This window comes from Pyrus communis, chromosome 17 (genome assembly GCF_041283825.1).
Source record: "Pyrus communis isolate YQ-2024b chromosome 17, ASM4128382v1, whole genome shotgun sequence".
Lineage (NCBI taxonomy): Eukaryota > Viridiplantae > Streptophyta > Magnoliopsida > Rosales > Rosaceae > Pyrus > Pyrus communis.
This window is the reverse complement of record NC_142581.1, coordinates 1,152,285-1,163,686: the sequence shown is the minus strand read 5'-3', so window position 1 is coordinate 1,163,686 and position 11,402 is coordinate 1,152,285. Positions and strand designations below refer to the sequence as shown.

The window sequence follows — 11,402 nt, the reverse complement described above, 5'->3', positions numbered from 1 at the left end:
GGTGTTAGGCGGGCATTACACAAGCAAAATGAATCAAACTTAGCTCACGCAAAACAAGGCAAACCATGGCAAGCAAAACTAGGTAGGTTCTGCCCACATCAAACTAGGCGGGCTTCTGGCATGCCAAACGAGGTGGGACACGTCGCACAAATTAAGGCCAACCTTGCACATGGAAAATGAGGCTAGTTTCATGCATCCCAAAACAACGTCGGCTCCATGGACGCAAAAATGGATGGGCTTCTTGCACGCAAATCGATGCGAACACCTCACATGCAGAACGAGGCAAACCCCCGGGTGCCCAGAAAACGAGTTGGGCTCCACACACGAAAAAATTAGTTTGAAGAACATGAATATGATAGTTTGTTGTAGTGGTAAGAGAAATAAAAGAAAAATTAATAAAAATGCACAAAAATGATTCAATGTATGTATTTTCACCTTCACCTCATTGTGAAGTTTGAAAATTAAGGTGAGACTTTCCGTTGAGTGTCGAATCCTATTTCACAATCGGGTAAAGGGAGGGCAATTAGGTCTTTTCACTAATACATTTACTTTTAAAAAAAATTGAAAATGGTATTGGTGTCATTTTGGGTATTTTACTTTTTTTTTTTTTTTTTTTTCCTCCATAAATTATGAAAACAAAAATGTTTAATCGCAGTGCAAATTTGTAACATCCGATGCTCAGTTAATCGGCCAAAGAGTCTACGAAGAAATCTCTGAATTTCCATTCGAGCCCTCCACGGTTTCCATGCTCTAGTCTCACCCGCCGGTGATTCTCTCGCTCCTCACCCGCATTCTTACTCAGAGGTGCTCCTCTTACTCTGAGCTTTTAGGGTTTCCAATTCTCAGTATTTTGATTTGGGGAAATATTCATTGTTCATAATCTGGTTTGTCTCGGAATTCGGAATATCTGCTTTAATTGGAATTTTTGTAGGTTAATGTTGCTTAATTACTTTCTATGATTTTTTTCTTTGTGTAAAATTTAATCATTGATTAGTGAATATATCTGTAAATTGAGGAATGAGGAAGAAGATGAATCCAGTTTACTTTAATTTGAATATATCCAGTTATTTTAGCTTTCATTTGTCGATTGAATGAATTGAAGAAAATTAAAGGACAAAAATTGACATAGAGTGTGTGAGCGGTAAAAAGGGATGTGTGGATAGTATCACCCATTTTTTACCCATAAAGAAATTTTTAATCCAGAATTTTAACTCGTATGGTTCTCGAGTTTTAGAATTAGGTATGTATAATTTATGCAAGTGAAAGAAACCCCATTTTAGTTTTCGTATGCTTGTGCATTGCTGATGATTGAGTTGGAATTTTGGGGGGAAAAGATTGAGCTCAGAATTTGGTGGGAGTGAAATTTTGGGACGGAACAATGTCAGCGCCGAACATTGCAGGAATACTGGAAAAGTCGAAAGAGCTCGATCAATTAAGGAAAGAGCAAGAAGAGGTGCTCATCGAGATAAACAAGATGCATAAGAAGCTCCAAACTAGTGAGTCACTTTGTTAGTCTTTGGAAATATTCTGTTAATCTTTTATAATTGGATGTTTTGATGAATATTTTTTTTCTGTTTTTCGATATAGTAGATAGTTAACATTCAGTTTAGAAGTGAGGAATGACCAATATGTTTAATAATATTGGTTTCTTTTTTAATCTTTCTCGGCATGTTAATACGCAGCTCCTGAAGTGGTTGAGAAGCCTGGGGATAATTCATTGTCGAAGCTGAAGAGTTTATATGTGCATGCCAAAGATCTTTCTGAAAGTGAAGTAACGTATGTTTCTTTTTATCTCTCTTCAAGTTAAACACTTCCTTGGAACTGAAAAGAAAAAGGGTTAAAAACTCCTAGGAAGCTTACATATTGTCTTTTTTCGGTTATTTGGCTGAAGATTAAAGAAATATGTTGTTGAAGCTCATGCTTGTCTCAACCTCTTTTTTGTGCAAGTTATCTTTAGTTTATTGATAAGCTGTTCAGGTTAGTTTATTGTATTTTGTTGCAGTGTATCCAATTTGTTGTTGAGTCAACTCGATGCTCTATTGCCTTCTGGACCTCCAGGGCAGCCGCGAAGAAGGATGGGTATCGAATCAGGAGCTATAAGCATTCCCTTTAAAGATTTACATATTTCCATTGGCTTTTAGTTTTACATAAATATTTCACAGTTTATGTTAATTGTCAGATGCCATTATTATGCTTAACCAAAAAATAAATAAATACGTATATGACATTAGATGTAGTGGCTAATATTCCATTGAGGTTCAGGTGCGTTTTGGAAAACACTATAATTTCTTCATTTAGCTGATATTGCATATACTGCAGAAGGTAATGAGCAGAAAAGGAAGAGAATGAAGACTGATTCAGACATTTCAAGGATTTCCCCTTCCGTGCGAAGTGAACTCGAGGCTTGTGCTAGTCTGAAAGGGGAACAGGTATGCGTTTGCAAAGGCCGCTCTGTTGCTCTTGGTTATGATGTAATCCTTCAGTTAATTCTTCTCTTTGAATTTCGGTTTGTTGACATTAACTTGTCACTTTTAGGTAGCAGCTAGGGTTACAGTCACTCAAGAAGATGCTGACAAGGATGAGTGGTTTGTTGTAAAAGTGATACATTTTGACAAGGATACAAGAGAGTAAGTCTAGTTTAACTTACTATGTGACGATTTGTTTTAATTTGTATAATTTTTTAGCACAGTCGATATCTGCCAGCTTGGTTTGTTTGTTTCGGAAATTGTGTGATGCTAGTTAGAATTGTGCAGATTTGAAGTACTAGATGAGGAGCCGGGTGATGATGAAGAGGGTGGTGTCCAAAGGTATTGCTTTTTCTGTTTTAACAATTCGGTTCTTTTTGGATGCTTAACTTTCTTTTTCATGATCTTTTTATTTTAGCTTACCACAGATGAATTTTTCTTCGATTTAGCTGCATCTAATTAGTTTCTCAAGTTTTGGGACATTCACCATTTTGCTTCTTTGTTGTTGCTGCTCTCAGAAAATACAAGTTACCTATGAGCGCTATTATCCCTTTCCCGAAGAGAAACGATGCTTCCAGTGCTAAAGATTTCCCTACTGGAAGACCCGTTTTGGCTGTATATCCAGGAACAACTGCACTATACAAGGCAACTGTGGTGAATGGCCATCGCAAGGTGACGATTCCATCCATCCACTTTGATGCACTTTTCTTTGTAGATTTGTGTTTTTAGTATCGTTGTGATTATGCCGTGGAACTAAACTAACCCCTGATCATGCTTTGCACGCTTCTGTCGGTTGCTCAACCATCAGAGGAAGACAGATGAGTAAGTTACCTCTCTATGGATTTTGTTTTAGGCATCTTAATTTGGTTGTTTCCTTGTTACATGCGTGATATGATGTTTCAATGTTTGAATTTGGGCAGTTATTTGTTGGAATTCGATGACGACGAGGAAGACGGATCCTTGCCTCAGAGAACAGTGCCCTTCCATAAGGTGGTTGCCCTGCCGGAAGGCCATCGCCAGTGATTCTTTGTTGCTGTTTATAGGTTGTGTATAAATTAAAGTTAATTGCCCTCTAGATCGTATGGTGTAATTTTCTACTTTTCTTGTCCCACAGTAAAACCACACTTTTCAAAAACTCGGGGATTGGGAATGTTACTATTATGTGGCTTTATATTATATGTAAAGTGACTCGTTTAGTTTTAAGGAACGTTCGTTTCACACCATTTGACGTCAAAATGAATCATGAGGTTTTAATTTTTTATTTATTTTAAAGCATGCATAAATTGAAGCTATAAAATCACTAAAATTCTATTTTAGAAATCTAAATCCAAAAACCTCGTCTTAAAGAGACTAAATGTTAAAAAAGTTAGAACTACTCTTAGTCTTAAAGATGCTCTTTCCCTTCAAAATTGACTGTTAAGTGGTGACGTACGAGACCGAAACCCGCCACTAAGCCCACGTGGACTGCCCCGGTCACGCTGACTGTGTCAAGAACATGATCACCGGCGCAGCCCAAATGGACGGCGCCATCCTCGTCGTCTCCGGCGCCGACGGCCCCATGCCCCCAGACCAAAGAGTACGTGTTGCTGGCCAAACAAGTCGGCGTGCCCAATGTGGTCGTTTTCCTGAACAAGCAGGATCAGGTGGACGACGAGGAGCTGCTTGAGCTGGTGGAATTGGAGGTCCGGGAGCTCCTGTCGTCGTACGAGTTTCCGGGAGACGATGTGCCGGTGGTTTCCGGCTCGGCATTGCTGGCTCTGGAGGCGTTAATGGCTAACCCGAAAATCAAGAGAGGGGAGAGCGAGTGGGCGGACAAGATTTATGCTTTGATCGATGCTGTGGATAGTTACATTGGCGACGGGAAGGGTAGAGAGGGGTAAAGTGAAGGTTGGGGACAGTGTGGACATAGTGGGATTGAGGGAGACTAGGAGCACAACGGTGACGGGTGGAGATGTTTCAGAAAACACTCGATGAGGCAATGGCCGGTGACAATGTGGGGCTTCTGCTGAGGGGAATTCAGAAGGGGGATATCCAGAGAGGGATGGTGGTGCCGAAGCCGGGCAACTAGCCTCACACGAAGTTTGAGGCGATTATGTATGTGTTGAAGAAGGAGGAGGGCGGGAGGCATTCCCCATTCTTTGCAGGATACAGGCCACAGTTTTACATGAGGACGACGGATGTGACAGGGAAGGTGACTGGAGTTAAGAATGACAAGGATGAGGAGTCGAAGATGGTGATGCCGGGAGACCGGGTGAAGATGGTGGTGGAGCTTATAATGCCGGTGGCTTGCGAGCAAGGAATGAGATTTGCTATCAGGGAAGGTGGCAAGACTGTTGGAGCTGGTGTCATCCAGTCCATCATCGAGTGAGTTGATAGCGAAATTGTTAGTTAGGGTAATCTTTGTTTATCTACATATGATTGGAACTATAGACAACTTACTAATTACTTGTGGTGATCATAGTTTCGTTGATAGCTCGATCTCATTCATTGTGGTTTTCGCCTTCGGTTTTTTCATTTGAAGTCAATACATTGTAAGAGGTCATTGAAAAACAAGTTACTAGGATCACAGATAAAACATAAATAATTACAATAAACCAATCAAATAATTAAGGGAAATAAACTTATCTTCCAAAGTAGAGGAAGAAGATGCCATGACTGCTAGGGCTTCAAAAGGAGTCTTATACACTCAAGTAGCCGAGAGTCCTTGCTATCAAATATAACTGTGAGTGCAGGGACCTCCTAATATATAGACGCTCATCCCTTTTGATCCGGCCTATTAACTGATTAAAGGGATATTCCAAATCAATTAGGATTTCATTATAGTCCTAAATGATAACGAATTCTTTGTCAACTAATTAAGGTTTTCATGATTAATTGCACTAAATAAGGACACCTAAACCTAACCAAATATGGCTCCATAATTTTCTCAACTATTAACTCGGATTGACCAAGTTACCTGTATGTCAAGAAACAGTGAGCACATGTTCTTTGACACTCACAACTTACATACATATGTTTGAATTAGGGTTTGGTCGATCAACATTTTGTGTGTTATGGAAGGGTCAGTGAGTGTTAGAATTGTTGTTGCCTTGGAGTTAGTCGGTATTGACCTAAGTTGATATCAGGGGCGAAAAATAAACGGATGTGCTTTGAATGTTTGATTCTCAACTCTTGATATCGAATCCAAGGGAGAGCAACAAAGGATTTTAGAACGAGTTCGTACTTTTTGTTTGTGTCTGAAGCAGAGGAATGCCTGCTGGCATGTGAAGTTTGTGTTGTGTTCTGAGTTTTGGCTCTTTGTTGAGTGGGAAGTGGAAGAGGAACTGAGATGGATACGAATGCGATCGATTGAAAGTGAAGTAAGTTGGCATCTGTTTGTTAGCATTCTGAATGTTACAGTACATGTTTGGTTGGTTGTCACGATCAAATCGAAGTTTAATGGTCCATGATTCATTTGGAGGCTTGTAGCCGAGTGTTGTGTTTTCTCAGAATTGCATCAACCCACCACCTTTGTTAGGTCTGTTTGCACCACCACGACGATTGTATTTTGTTTGTCACACTCGAATCAAAATTTTATGAAAAATACTCCTATGGCATGGGAATACCGTCAACGTGGCGTCCCATGCCATAGAAGTTGCTCTCATGTCCGAACCTAAGAGCAGAGAAAGCAGCCGAAACCTGGAAATCCCCACTCGCTTCATTCTATGCTTGAAAGGATCAGGGACAGAGGGACAGACGGAAGTCGATACAAGCAGAATGACTAACCAAAGTAAGTTCAGTTTCATCACCTGGGCCGGACCCAAAGCGGAAGCCTAGCACTAAGTTCAATCTCCAGCGACAACAGTCCCAGATGCCTGTCCACTGGAACTAAAAAGAGGTCGGCGAGCTTTCCGGCCTCTGTTAGCCTCCGATGGAGGAGGACGGAATTGTATATTATACCAAGCATTGATGTGAAATGGAAAAGTAAAAACAATAGGAAAAGACTGAATGTATATTATTACTGTCGAACTCTCAATGCCTATGACAAGCTTGAGTAATCGGAATTGCCGGGATTGACGAAGGCGAGCCATTGAGTATACGATTAGCAACCCACTGGTTCGCACCCTGAGTGTAGTGAATTCCATCCCAGCTGATAAAAGCCGACGGGTTTTGACATGAAGCACCGTACACTTCCCTTCCGCTTGCACTTCCTTTATTCCCGCACCAGACATGGTCGTATTTCACATGATACCCGCAGCAAACCTTCATTGGTTCGGCAAATCCTGTAAACAAAATTGTAACGTTGATCAGTGTCGAACAAGATAATTCGTGGTAATGAAGTTGAAGAAATTGGGTACCTTCGGTGTTTGCTGTGCCGATGAGTCCATACTTGGCGGCAAAGACATCGACATATGTGATCGCAGCTTGTGGGAGCTCGGTTCTGAGTTTGGTGACTCTGTCCCTTAGCTGCCTGTTGAACTCTACGGCGATATCGTTTTGGGCCTTGACGCAGCCGTGGTCGTCAAGAAAACCGGGCGGCGGATTCAGATTGTAGAATAACTGTATAGGCAAGCAACCAACAGGACCTGTGTTGTGTATCCAAAATGTCCTCCCTCCTTCTTCATATATCCGCTGAAGTTTGTCAATCAATCGCAACCGATATTAGAAACTTGAAGATTTTTTTTGTGCCTCCAATGAGCGCTTCTAGTAGAAGTGCTTCCTACATAAGCAATTCGAAATTGACCTACTTAAGGTTCTTGGTTTTAAGCAATTGTTATGGTGCTACTTACATGGACTGCCATGGCTAACTGGTTGACAATGTCCGGCAGCTGTGCACGTAGCTGGTCGAAACTTAGCTTCCGAAAACCCGCGGATAGATCATTTTGCCCGATATCAAACGTGTAGAGAGCCTTTGCGAAATCTTGAGGATTCGGCAGAGCGCTTCTCTGAGAAGGGTTCTTGGCTGGAGGACATCGCAAACAGTTCGCAGTTAAACAGCTAACAAAGAGTGAAACTTGAAGCAGTTTTCGGCACTAAAAAGATCGAACCTTGGCGGTAGAGATCGGCGGTGCGAGCCTTGAACTGCAGGAATTGCGCCGTCTGCATGTCGAGGGAGAAAGGACTAATGCCGTTCTCAAAGATGGTTTCGTTCGGCCTTCTGATGGTGGATCCGCCGGTGGCGAAATTCGCACCGTGCCGGTAATTTGTTCCAAGTGAGTTCAAATATGCACTCAAGTACGGCAGCTTTAGGCGCTCAGCTGCACAAAAATTACGATTACTCAATCAGCACACTAACTAAATAATAAAACCAGCCTGAATATTTAAGGATACTGACACTCCTCGTTTTTACAAATCACAGTTCAGTGCACATCCATAATAACAAAAACACAAAAATAAATAATATGCACGTCACATCAGACTGTGATTAAGAAAGTAAGTATTTCCCTTGATATAATTGTTACCTATGAAGTCTATGACAAGGCGGCCATCGGCGGCCCTCCCGGCCGGCTTATGGAAGAATGCTTCGCCGTTAGGAGGTTTGATTGGCTCAAATGCAGCGGATATGCCGCCGGTGTCGGAATTTGAGTCCCCGAAGTTGTAAATTGCCGGAAAAGAACAGGGTGGTAAGTTCTGGCCTCCCACTGCCAAAACCCACGAAGCCAAGAAGAACCCGGATGCCAGAAGCAGTTTCCGAAACTCCATTTTCCACCGTTTGGCTGATGGTAGTGAGGCTAATCATGCAGCATTTGAAAATGTGAAACCTGTATAGGAAGGGACTGGTTTGGATAGGATAAAGTTATCATACTTTATTATACGTGGGGACAAAGATATGCATTAGAGAGATTCACAGGCATGTGCTGTTGAATTTACTAGGCGCCGAAAAAAGGAGAATAAAGTTAGAATGTAGTCGGTGGATGCGGAGAGATTTTCAGTGTGTCAGAATAACGAAAATTTTATACTACAAATAATTAATAATTGAAAAAGTAAAATTTCTAACTGTTTGTATTATAAAATTTGATGTATCGACCAAGCACACTAAATCTTTTTTCTGTAGATTCGAGTTTTGTGACTCTCGTGTCTTTAAGGGTCAGTGTGTACCGTACATAAGTTCATTAAAACTGGACCATGGTGGTCTCTATATGCCATAAACTCACAGCATGACAGATCTATTATTGCATGGGTGTTTCGGAGAAACGATACGTTTGAATGCGATTTTGAAACGACCGAAAGAGTTTTTAGTGAAATATTTTTAGAACCAATTATTAGTAAAAATGCAAGTAAATTCTGAAGAAAAAAAAAACTTAAAGTGCTTTCTGGAAGAAGCACAAAACTGATTTTTTTTGCAGAAAGCACTTTAAGTGCTTTTGAAACCCAAAAATATTTTATCTAAAAGCGTTTTTAGTCATTTTAAAAGTACATTCAAACGAGCCCTAAGTCTTTTAAATGTTCGTTTATTATTTTTTACCTATAACATTCCTCGTGTGACCATGTTTTATAAGTGTTACAAGTGAGCGATGATCATAAGGGACAATTAAGAGAATTTTCAAAAGAGATGTCAAAATATCTAAATCAGAACTAAAATCAAATCTGATGTGACATGATATGAATTGGCAGCCCTCAGCATCACCGTTGCTGCCAAAACTACCAGCAACTTTAAAAAATTTTAATTATTAAATTCATTGTGACACTTTATGGATTTGAGACAACATCACTTTGACGTTCCAGCTACGTATTGGTCTCTCTCTATTCACTGGGAATAGCAAAAGAGAAGGCCCAAAATAGAAATGGTCTCACATTTACACACTCGGATCCAAAAAATTAGGCCCAAAAGGCTTAGGAGTCCAGGACCAGACGAGGCGGGCTTATAACTAGGTCTGGGGGCCCAAAACATTGTGTCTTCGCTAGCTCTCCATCTCTCTGCGCGGCAACTTGAGAAACTCAGGCTACTCAGCAATGGCGACGATTGAGAAGAAGGCGGAGGAGGAGGAGAAGGAAGGGAGCAACCTACTTGGCTCGCCGACCTTCAAGGAGCTCGAAAATGGCCGCTTCCAGTGCGTCGAGACAGGCCACGAATTGGTGGCCAAAGACAAGGAAGTGTACTCTCATAGCAAACGGTGCCGTTTGGGCCTAATCGAATATGCCCTTTCCCATAAGAAAGCTCCTCTCAACATGTTCAAGCAGGATCCTCTTTCCCGGTAATTTCATTTTCTTTCGCTTCGGTTACATAAAGATTTAAACTTTGATTAATTTTTGCATAATTTACATTGGAATTCAGCTGGGTTTGATCGCTAAGCACTTCTGATCAAAAGCACTTGTGCTTCCTAGAAACATGTCGAAATTTTCATTAAAATTAAAGTGCTTTCTGGAAAAATACTTGGAAGTACTTCCTGAGTAGGTGCTTCTGCAGAAATCGCTTTTACCTTCTGGTGTTTTCCTAAAGATAATCAAAATCGCATTTGTTGGTCGGAAACAGGCCAATGTTGAATTTACGTTTGTTTATATTTGCCATGTTGCGAATTGATATACGAAAAGCTTTTGAGTTTTACTGCAAACCAAGCAGAGATTTCGGGTTTATGCTGAAACCTGGTTCATTTGCTTTCCTTGTGCAGCTCAAAGTTGGTTTGTAAACTAACAGGGGATACTATCAATAAGTCAGAGGAGCACATTTGGAAGCATATAAATGGGAAACGCTTCCTCAACAAGCTCGGTTCGTATATTGTTTCGTTCTTTTTCAAATTTGTGTATGGATTGGCTTCCGGACTCCAATGTGTTTAATGGTGATGTTCGTGTCGGTTATATAAACAGAAGAGAAGGAAGAAGAGAAGCTAAAAGCCAAGGGAGTGGTAGCAGAGGTGGATGATCAGAACCCGGAAATAGTATCTGACCAAGAAGAAGACGGAGACAGAAAGAAGAAGAAGAAGAAGAAGAAGAAGGATGATGGAGTTGATGAGATTATGTCTGGAAAAAGTAAGGCTTCTGATGAGGAAGGCGATACAGAAGAAACTGACTTTTGGATGCCTCCAGTGGGAGAACGTTGGGACTTTGACGATGGAGGTGACAGGTGGGGTTCCGGTTCAGAGTCAGAGAACGGGGATGACGAGATTGATGGAGCTGGTATGTCTTTAGTCATGAACAACAAAAGTATAATGTTGATCCAGCATTTGGTATTTTGCATATGTTATTGTTGGATCTTTCAGCTGACCTTCAATTTTATTATATCTTTAGTTTCAGATGGTGCATTTGAAGATGGCGACGAGGAGTCAGAAGAGCTCTCCAAGCGGTATGAGTGCTTCTTAATTTCTGTTTGCTCTCCGGTCTCTATTTTGTTTACAATGAACGCCATTGATGTTCTGCTGAAAGTACTCAATTATTGTTCTTATGCTTTGCAGGACGAAAAGAATGTCCATAGAAATTGGACCGAGCAGCTTTGCTTCAAGGAAGAAGAAGAGTAAAAAGAGCACGACATGATCACCAAGCGACTAATCTGCAATTTACGAAATTAAAGACTTGAAGAAAGAACTGTGATAAAGATCTTCTAGCAATTTTTGAAGTATTTGGTAAGGGGTGATTTCGGTTCCGGTTCGAAGCTCTTTTGAAGGTTGTATTTTTTGCTTTATGATGTTATTAGGCCAAAACATTTTGTTAAGTGTAAATTAATCAAGATTTTGCCCATGACTATTGAATTGATTGATGTTTTACCAACTGAGCTGGGTTATGTGTTAATGGATTATTCCCATTTGTTGGCGTTGAGGCTCGTAATTATCAAAATCAACCTTTCGACCACCTAGCCGGCAAAATTTGAACATTCTGACCACCTCGCCGGAAAAAAATTAAACCTTTCGGCCACAAAAGCCGAGGTTGTAGGCTTGTATACCAAGTCAAAGATGGGCGGTATCCTGAGTCTATTAGAGCATTGTCATGTATTTGAACTTGTTCAGGTGTCATCCTGTAATTGGT

General features: G+C 40.8%; 3 protein-coding genes and 1 pseudogene across 9 annotated transcripts; 3 read left to right on the top strand and 1 right to left on the bottom strand.

Annotated features, from left to right (window-relative positions):
* Nucleotides 1-634: 634 nt before the first annotated feature.
* On the top strand, nucleotides 635-3,688 carry LOC137708564 (SAGA-associated factor 29 homolog A). 4 transcript variants are annotated; one of them, XM_088688997.1, is made up of 10 exons: nucleotides 641-804; nucleotides 1,335-1,496; nucleotides 1,683-1,776; nucleotides 2,003-2,079; nucleotides 2,323-2,429; nucleotides 2,536-2,627; nucleotides 2,754-2,807; nucleotides 2,984-3,137; nucleotides 3,274-3,287; nucleotides 3,386-3,688. In XM_088688997.1, exons 2-10 carry the CDS (start codon nucleotides 1,379-1,381, stop codon nucleotides 3,486-3,488), a joined length of 813 nt encoding a protein of 270 aa, XP_088545123.1. In that variant the 5' UTR covers nucleotides 641-804; nucleotides 1,335-1,378; the 3' UTR covers nucleotides 3,489-3,688. The 4 variants fall into 4 exon arrangements, with proteins under 4 accessions (XP_088545124.1, XP_088545123.1, XP_088545125.1 ...); XM_068447672.2 differs by having other exon boundaries at nucleotides 642-804; nucleotides 2,320-2,429; XM_088688998.1 differs by lacking the exon at nucleotides 3,274-3,287 and having other exon boundaries at nucleotides 635-804; nucleotides 2,320-2,429.
* Nucleotides 3,626-4,965, top strand: LOC137709302 (elongation factor Tu, chloroplastic-like; annotated as a pseudogene).
* Nucleotides 4,966-6,436: 1,471 nt separating this feature from the next.
* On the bottom strand, nucleotides 6,437-8,361 carry LOC137707610 (GDSL-like Lipase/Acylhydrolase superfamily protein). The gene is made up of 5 exons (XM_068446517.2): nucleotides 7,907-8,361; nucleotides 7,493-7,702; nucleotides 7,235-7,407; nucleotides 6,803-7,076; nucleotides 6,437-6,727 (listed from the first exon to the last, which is right to left on the bottom strand). The coding sequence occupies exons 1-5, from the start codon at nucleotides 8,145-8,147 to the stop codon at nucleotides 6,477-6,479; spliced, it is 1,149 nt and encodes a 382-aa protein (XP_068302618.2). The 5' UTR covers nucleotides 8,148-8,361; the 3' UTR covers nucleotides 6,437-6,476.
* A 975-nt stretch (nucleotides 8,362-9,336) lies between these two features.
* LOC137709361 (Surfeit locus protein 2 (SURF2)) lies at nucleotides 9,337-11,181 on the top strand. Of its 4 annotated transcripts, none has more exons than XM_088688993.1 (6): nucleotides 9,337-9,640; nucleotides 10,055-10,152; nucleotides 10,251-10,586; nucleotides 10,671-10,725; nucleotides 10,835-10,908; nucleotides 10,943-11,181. In XM_088688993.1, the coding sequence occupies exons 1-6, from the start codon at nucleotides 9,399-9,401 to the stop codon at nucleotides 10,954-10,956; spliced, it is 819 nt and encodes a 272-aa protein (XP_088545119.1). In that variant the 5' UTR covers nucleotides 9,337-9,398; the 3' UTR covers nucleotides 10,957-11,181. The 4 variants fall into 4 exon arrangements, with proteins under 4 accessions (XP_088545119.1, XP_088545121.1, XP_088545122.1 ...); XM_088688996.1 differs by having other exon boundaries at nucleotides 9,338-9,640; nucleotides 10,251-10,559; XM_088688995.1 differs by having other exon boundaries at nucleotides 10,835-11,181.
* The last annotated feature ends 221 nt before the right edge of the window (nucleotides 11,182-11,402 follow it).